The sequence below is a fragment of the Eurypyga helias genome, unplaced genomic scaffold (assembly GCF_000690775.1).
Source record: "Eurypyga helias isolate BGI_N326 unplaced genomic scaffold, ASM69077v1 scaffold17637, whole genome shotgun sequence".
NCBI lineage: Eukaryota > Metazoa > Chordata > Aves > Eurypygiformes > Eurypygidae > Eurypyga > Eurypyga helias.
Genome location: NW_010264027.1, coordinates 10,731 through 19,646, shown reverse-complemented (window position 1 = coordinate 19,646; position 8,916 = coordinate 10,731). Strand labels below are relative to the sequence as shown.

At 36.9% G+C, this 8,916-nt stretch overlaps 1 protein-coding gene across 1 annotated transcript; it reads left to right on the top strand.

Moving 5' to 3' along the window:
• Positions 1-1,301: 1,301 nt before the first annotated feature.
• Positions 1,302-7,714, top strand: LOC104513045 (DCN1-like protein 2; the record flags this gene model as incomplete). The annotated part of the gene is given in 3 exon segments (XM_010156271.1): positions 1,302-1,516; positions 4,619-4,787; positions 7,545-7,714. Coding segments are annotated over 3 exon segments (514 nt in total), but the record flags the coding sequence as incomplete, so codon positions are not given.
• Between the last annotated feature and the right edge of the window lie 1,202 nt (positions 7,715-8,916).

Sequence of the window (8,916 nt, the reverse complement as noted above, 5' to 3'; positions counted from 1 at the left end):
GTGCGGTAGGAGTCGCGCAGCGCCGCTCTCACCGTTAGACCGTAACGAGACCTGGGGGCGGGGAGCGTTTACGCGGGGCGTACACTCAAATCGCGTGTTTTTTTACCAAAACACGGTGTAGTTATTCCTGCAGCTCTCTTCCCATTCGATGTGTTTCTTCTTGTATAAGAAGAAACTTTACATGTGTTTTTCTTATGTAAAACTAAAAAAAAAAAAAAAATCTCATGTAGGCAAGACCCGAGTCCTTATCTCGTTCACACGATGTGTTTCGTGCCTCAGGACCATCTGTGGTCAAGATGTCAGCAGCCGTGTGTGCGCAAGAGATAACAAGTTCACCCAAAGGTGGTTTACCGCTCACTGAATCAGGGTTCGGTTTTTTTTCCCCCTGAGGTTTTAAGAGACTGGTAAATTTTCTGTCAGACCCTACGATTTATGCAGTAGTGAGGAGCTTAGACACATTTCTCAGCTTAATTACTGGCCATGGAACATTTGTTAAGTATGGCTTAACTACACGGGAAAGCATCAGATTATAATTTAAAAAAACAAGGTTTGATTTAAGCTTTCTCCTCCTTCTTCCAATTTCCCATAAGGAATAACGTTGAACTGCGTAAATAGCAAATTTGCTCCCTATAAAATCCATGTTCCCAACCTCTTGAGTTTTCCAGAAGTTGTGTAGATAGGGTTGGTGCAATTAGCTGCCATTAAGAGAAACGTCGTGCTGGTTTCTGTATACCACTATAACAGGCAATTTTGTTGTTTAATGTATTAATAGCATAAGCATCTTTTTCAGAGCTAGGTCACGTTTACAGCAACTTTAGAGCCTCATTGTAACATTCAGCAAATCTCCGACATGTCTGCTTCATTGTTGTCTTTTACGTCTTCTGCTGGCAATGGTTTCTAATGTGAAACTGTGAGAAATGCTTCTTCCTTTTTCTGCTGATCGCTTAAAATCATTAAACTTTGTGTGGTTCATTGCTGCTAGGAAAATATTAGAACTGTTGAGCAGTTTTATTCCGTGTATGAAGGCCTTATACAGAATCTGAGAATCTGTAAGTTGTGCTGTTGTAATTTCTTGTGTGTATAACCACCAGGCGTATTTTTCAGAAGATAACCCATATTGTTATGTGATGAAATGTTGTCTTTTTAACTGCAGAAGAACAGTCTTCCTGTAATTCTGAAGTGAAAGTTGTCATCAACGAGAAAACTAAAACCTTTTAACGATAGGCGTTAGTAGTAGAGTGCTGAAACAAACTTCTGGATTAGCTTCATTGGCTTTCCTGCTTCTTTTGCATCCCAAAGCATAAGCTTAAATCGTCTCAGAAGGACAAGGTCCGCCAGTTTATGGCATTTACCCAGGCTGGGGAAAGGACTGCTATCTACTGCTTAATGCAGAACGAATGGAAACTAGAAGTGGCAACAGACAACTACTTCCAGAATCCAGACTTGTACTACAAAGAATCCATGAAAAATTCTGTAGACAGGAAGAAACTAGAACAATTGTATAATCGATACAAAGGTAAGGCTTGGGGTTTTCGTTGTGGGTTTGGGGTTTTTCTTCCCTCTAATTATTTTGTCTGGGTGTTATTTCTGCTTTTCCCCCTGCCATTCTTATAAACTTCTAAGGAAAGATTGCTAGCTTTTGCTTCTCGCCCTGTGTTTGTGGTAGTGAGATAAGAATGAAAAAGGTTTTAAATGCTCTTCATGTTCAATACACGGCTTCTGTAGATAATCCTGTAGAGTTTAAAGGAATTTTCACAGTAGGAAATTAAACCCATCATGAGAAAAGAAGGGTCAGCTGCATAAGGTGGAGAGTAAAGCTTACTGCGCAATGCAATTTATTGCCAGTGTCTGTTATTAAATATATTTACAGTGTACTTTGTGTGGCAAAACAATACGTATTATTCTTACACTGATATTTGCGGGAGTTAATTTTCTTCAAAGATGATAGTATTCCTATACATTAAAATTAAAAATGTTTCAGATAACATCACAGCTAGGAGTCTGGCCAAACAGTCAAATAAGAAAACTCAAAAACTAGTCAGGGAAACTCTGTCCTTATTTTATTCTTAGTTGCTGGCGTATTACGGCAAAAGTGATGTTCAGAGAGGCTTGGAGGGAAAACCACAGGGAAGTGGATTAAAGGCAGAGTTGTTTCTTTTCCACTTATTTTTATTTTACAGCATTGTTAAAAAGAACAGAAAAAAAAGGAAAAGATAGTCATGTAAATACAAAAACGTACGTGATCCAGGTAACGGTGCTTCTGAAATGTGGCGATCCAACCTGAATGTGTGCATTCTCCACTACACGTGTTAGAGCAGATTGGGCTGGAACTGTTACCAGCCCCTGCTGAGAGCCAGAAATCCCGTGTTTTAAAAAGTGAACTCCAACCACTACTCCAGTATGATTTTATGTACAGCATATGGCATGCTTTGTGTACACTTTATTCTGTTCTTATGATACTGTTTCCACCTTCTTTTTGTTACTCTTTACATAATGTGTTTCATTTTAAGTACATATACTCCTCAATATTTCATTATTATGTGGTAATGAATTGTGTAGAGACAAAAGAGTCAGTAGCACGATAGCATTTCCTTTGTGAAAAAAATAATCTTAACTAGAGAATTATTTTTTATTTGCTTTATGTATTAAAACATATATATACATATCTAAATGTTTTCCTTGCTCCTTGTGTGTTAGTCTTAGAGAATGCTGGGTCAAATATATATATAAATTCTTAAATGCTACGAAGAATATCTAAAATGGGAAAATAAAATCACAAATGTTGTGTATTCATAAGTTCCTAGCAATGCCAAACTGCAGCACTTGGCTTTTGTGAAAGAAAGTCTTCTCAGTTTTATGTCCCTGTGTTGGTTAGCAGCACACCTTTGCAATTCTAGCACTTTTGACACTTAAGTAAAGTTGTAAGCCTGAACAAAATCTTCACAAGACTTGAGAGAAGACAAAGTTTTGGTTAAGCACCTTTCCTCTTTTCATATGTAGCTTAAACCTGAGTCACTGGCCTGGCAACAAGGAATTCCTTTGTCCTGCAGGGCCTATAGAATACTACATACATTGCACTGTATTTGAAATCTGAGATGAGAGGTCTTTCCTTGTCTGTGCTGTCTTTGTGTTAGTTGTCTTATCTGTTTATCTAGCAACTTTATCAAAACAACAATTTAATTTCTGTTCCTAGTTACCCGATGGTGTGGAACACAATAAGGATGAGACAGGTCTTAGAGAAATCCATCAGAACTTTCCCACTGATTTTTAGTGCACTTCTTGCTTTTGGTTCTTCAGTTACTCCACAAATATACAAGAAATGCATTTTACATGTCTCTAGTACTAGATCTGGAGTATAGTGTAATAAATACATTTACTTGTTATTCCTGCTCAAAGGTCCCTGAATTATACCACAGGTATAATTCTTTGGTTAATGGGTATAAATCTTTATCTGCTAAATTAACTTTCTCTCTGCATTGTAGCATTTCTTCCACTGTAGTATTGTCTGGAAAAGTGGAAGAGATCTCAGTTTAACACCTCCCCCTTACTTCCTCCACCCCCAAAATTAGTCTTTAGACATGATTTTTTACTCAACTTACTGGATAAGGGTTTAAAAATCAGCATGGTTGAAAATCTTGCCAGTTAAGGAGTTAGTCTTAAATTGATTTGAGGGATATTATTCTACATAGTCCAACGTAGGATATCAAAATCTCTTCATTCTGGGGAAAACAGGTTTGTAGTTTGCAAACTGCCAAGCCTTGAAAACTAAAGGTGTGGGGGTTGTTTGGGTTTTTCTTCCTGTTTGGTTTTTTTCCCCCTCCAATTGTTTAAGTTTACATGCAGGGGGGTTTGTTTTGAGAGGATTTTGTTAGTTACAGAACTGGTACAATGTTGTCTACCCTGATGTAGGTAGTTACAAAGTGTGGTTTTGACCTGCAAAAAGGTAGTAAACTTTGTACTACTGAAACATAGTATTTCCTAAGCTGTATCGTTTAGCTTAAGACCCTGTTATGCTAAGGCATTGCTTCAGCAATGTTTTGGTGATTTCCCTGACTTACTCAAACATTTTTGGGGTTTAATTGTTAATTGTGGTCTTTTAAACAGTTACAGTGGGTTATCAGATATCTCTTTCATGAAAAAATCCCTGGGCTGACTTGGTGGGTGTGTTTTTGTGGGTTTTGCTTTTTTTGGGTTTTGTTTTGGTTTTGTTGGGGGTTTTTTTTAGGTTTTAAGACGTTCTAATCACTAAATATATTGTACATTTTGATGTGTTTATCAGCTTTACAGTTTTCAGATGCAGTCAGGCATCTCCTCAGTTAATTCAGATCTTTCATAGACCATTGTGGAGAGAAGACAAAACTATTTTGTTATCATTAGCTGATGAATTTAGGGAAAAGTTGCAAACTATTTCCTAGGGAAGTTTGCAGAATATTTAGTCTATTTACAAGTGCTTTTTAAGGTACTTCTAAAATTAACTAGATTTCAAGTGAAGGCATTTGTGAAGCTTATGAAAAAACAAAGACATGTTATGCAGCATATCAAAGCCATGCAGGTGATTATTTGTAAATATTTTTTTTGTAAATAATTGCAATTCTCCTCTTTGTATTTTGAACTGCAGACCCACAAGATGAAAATAAAATTGGCATTGATGGAATTCAACAGTTCTGTGATGATTTGAGCTTGGATCCTGCCAGTATCAGTGTTCTGGTTGTAGCATGGAAGTTCAGGGCAGCTACTCAGTGTGAATTCAGTAAAAAGGAATTTGTTGATGGCATGACAGAGTTGGGGTAAGTATCCATTTCTGTATAGTTCTTAACATGAGGCCTGACCTTGGTTTCTGTTTAAAACATTTTTAATTGAATTGAGTATGAATCTTCAAAAAGCTGGTAAGGCTGGTGCCAAGCTAAACAGGTGCCAAATGTCTGTAGTGTCCCATCGTCCTTAAATTGGTGCTTTATTGCAAAGCCTGAACAATGACCGCAGGAAGGGTGAAGCAAACCTATTCCTACCCGTACAGCAGGGAAGACAGATACGCTGATCTCTTCGTGTAATTCATATAAACATAGTCATGGTTGTGTTAAGGTTTTGAGTTGGACTGTGTGCTGTTAAAAGCTGAAAGTCACTGGAGATGTATGAAGGAAAAAAAACATTCAGTCAGTGTTGAAACAGAAGAGGACCTTCAGTTCTTTCCCTTTACCTTATCACCAACAAAATGCAACTTTTTTTCTTTTTACCAGTTCTACAAACAATAATTCTTTTCTTACTGCCTTGTATTTGTGTGTACAGAGGGTCTATAAGAAATTGAAATAAAAATGAGGTATAGGTAGTAGAAAAGGTTGTTTAATCTGACACTGATGTAACTGATCTAAACCAAAAAAACCTCTTCCTGGATTGCACAGCTGTTCTGGATAATGGAATTTGAGGTTAAACTACATTGCTTCTCTTTAGCAATTATCACCATATTTTGCATATAACTTTTCCTTGGAAGAGATGCAGTATTTCTAATACGGAGGTGTCACAATGATTTTTTTTTTTTTTCATGAGATTTTATTAGATAGGTTGAGAATAACATTTTTATTATTTGTGCATATTTTTTGTAGGTAAATAATTTCATTTGATCTTAGAATGGTGCCTTATCAACACCCTTCTACAGTAGACCAACTTCTAGCAAATGTGGTGGTTGTTTCTTGAGCAGGGGTCCTAGCACTCTGTTGTTACTGACCTCATCGGTTATTGACTTCTTTCTAAGCCTTGCTTTTTAGGTAAGGGTATTCAGAATTGTGGTGAAATAACTTTTTATATCATCTGAAGTCCATTGCTGTCCATGGCTAGAAAACCATAATTATCCTTACAGCCTCTACCCAGAGGGACAAAAAGCAATCAAGTTCATGCTGTTACATTAAAGGCTGCCAGCATTATTTGACAGAACTGATTAAAAAGGCTTTGCTAAGCCACCTGTGGCTTCTGGCTTGGGTTTTGTTTTGTAACTTTATTGTCACATTGCTCCTATGTCCTCGTGACTCTCTCTGGTATAGTTCCACAGAGGTCTGAGATTTTTCTCTTTCTGCTCAACACGCATTACAGTGTTCCTGGGAGCATAATGTCATCACACCTCCTTGACGCCGGTGTGCTGCTTATTGAGAATTTGGAATGGTTGTTACGTACTGGAGGTGCAGCATCTGTGGGTTTTTTTAAACCTTGAACGGGGGTGAAAATTTGAATGAAAAGAAATTCCCTGAGGCTTAGTTCATATAGCCCCTTTAGGATACCTTTGGGAAGGTATGATATTTGTCCCTGCTGTTAACTAGATCAAATCCCCATGAAATTGAAGTTCAGTTGAAGACAGTTGGCAGAAGTCTTTATCTTTTCTCCACCAGGTACTGCTGGAGGCCTGAAAGTATTTATTTTTATCTGTACCGTGCAAGACAGTTAAAACTTCTTATGGATTTTGCTGTAGTTATCCATCCTTTAACAAATTGAGCCTTGAATCATTATAAATACAAACATTTAGCTACTGAGAACTTTCAGATGCAAGATGGTAGTTATGGTAGCTGCTTCTTTGAAACTATTTCCTTCTCTTTGAGTTTCTAGAACCAATTCAAAATACTGGTAATACCCTATAAAATGAGAATATTCACTTGTTTCCTTGTTTCCTTGGGGTGGGGGAAACCCTTTTTCATCTAAAATTGTATCTTGTTAGCTCAGGTGCTTTCGCTGGAAATGCTCCAGTCTTGTGTTATTAAGGGAGGTGTTTCTGTTAGAATCATCTTAGCTCACCCGACTTGTTTCCTTGGGGTGGGGGAAACCCTTTTTCATCTAAAATTGTATCTTGTTAGCTCAGGTGCTTTCGCTGGAAATGCTCCAGTCTTGTGTTATTAAGGGAGGTGTTTCTGTTAGAATCTCAGTTACTTGATTCCATCTTAGCTCACCCATGCCAGGCTGTTAAATGGTTTGTCAGCCTCCAAGCTATTGTCAAAGGCTCATCTTTTTCCTAGGTTTTTATCTGCCAGTGTTCTATGATGGGGAGAGGGCAACTGCAAATAATACTCGGTTTTGTTGGAAAGTCCTCTAATGTTAACCGCAAGCGTAGTACGCAGCACTTTGTTTAGGTAGAGCAGGGAATAAATAACGTCCATCTGGATGGAAGCAAAAACCCCACACCCTTGTGTTACAACAGCTATAAAAGGGGAAAGGATAGCAGGTTTCAGTGAGGTTTGTGTGGTCTTTAAGAACAGAATAACGTCTGTTGTTTGAGTTCATAAACTGGTGAAGAGACTGAGAAAAGAAGTTAAACCACTGAATCCTCTTTGGGTTGTGTACGTAATGGATGCCTATGTATAATGTTCCACTTAAAGTCGTTTAGTAAAGGCATGTGAGTGTTTATACTTTTAAAAATGCTGTTCAGAAGGATACTCTGGTTTTTCCTTAGCTGCTGTTTTATTTTCACCTGAAACTAAGCCTTTAAAAAAATACAAAAAAGAGAAGAAAAGAAAAGGTAAAAGAAATTGTAAATATTTCCAAATAATATAACCTTTTTTGAACAGGTGTGACACAACAGAAAAATTAAAAGCTCTATTGCCAAGACTGGAACAAGAACTAAAGGATCCAATAAAGTTCAAAGATTTTTATCAGTTTACATTTAACTTTGCTAAAAACCCTGGACAAAAAGGTCTAGGTAAGTAGAAAAAAGTCGAAAATATTTACAGACAGTGGAGTCAGTTCCAAATACTTCAAATAATACAGTTCTCTCATTGATGATTGTATAGTAATCTCATTATTGATTTCTTTCACTAACCTCTCTCATCTTCTTTCAATTAATATCTTCTTTAATGTCCCCTTGGTACAAATAATTTAATGGGGTTTTCTCCTAGTATTGACATTCTCTTTCCTCTTGTCAAAGGAAGTTCCTGTGGCTAAGAGACCTGTCATAATTTTTAAAAAAAAAAAGACTGAGCTAGTGAACTCCTTATGTTTTCCCTTTTGTGCAGAACAGAACTGAACCAAGATGCCCATATTCGCTTAAAAAGTGGGAGAAAACTTCAGGCAAGAGTTACTGTTCTTCTAAGAGTTTTTAGTTTTACTTCACAGTTTTTATGTAAAGTTTAGAAAAAGAATATTGTGGAGTTGTTTCAAAGGTAGTGAATAGAAACAGACATATAGTTTATAAAGTATTAAATTACTCCCTATGAAGTTTGAGATTTGTCGCAATTTGTGCCTTGCATTGCTGGAGTAAAATTGGGGCATTATTTAAATGTCAATGCTTTATTCTCTTTAAATAAAAGATATCTGTAGTTTGTGAATACATTAAAAACATTATAAGATGAAATCTGATTTCCTTTCAAATGTTTGTCCACTATCAAAAGACTCTGTAGGAAGAAATTTAACTGTTTTTTGTGTAGAATAGCACAGTCCTATCAGCACCGTTCTCTTTGTTCAGTGGGTAAGAGGAAGTGTGGGGGGTGTTTTAGCATAGCCACTTCAACTCTGTGTCTACATTACTTGGCAAACATGTTAATAAAGACTTTTTCTCAAAAATTGTTGGATAAGGAATGAGGTGGAGGAGCAGAATATTGATTTAGATCTTCTCAACCAGAGGCATCTCTTCCACATTCTTTCCTGGGAATTACTTTCAATAATCTGTCTTGTCATTCCCAGTGTCCTTTTTTTTAAATTTTTTTAATCTGTGGGCAACATTTGACCAGTTTCCATTCTTCCTTATTTTTTGCAGCAACTTCATTTTTCATGACATGTGCCACTTTTTCATGGGTAACATGCCACCTTTCCAGACACAAAAATGGAATAGTCTTGTAGTGGTTCTGTGAGACTGGTTGGAATTCAACTCCCTTAGCTAGTTGTTTGTTTTCTTGCCTCTCTTCATCAAAAAGCATAGTACTTTCAGATTGCAGAAAAGGTAAG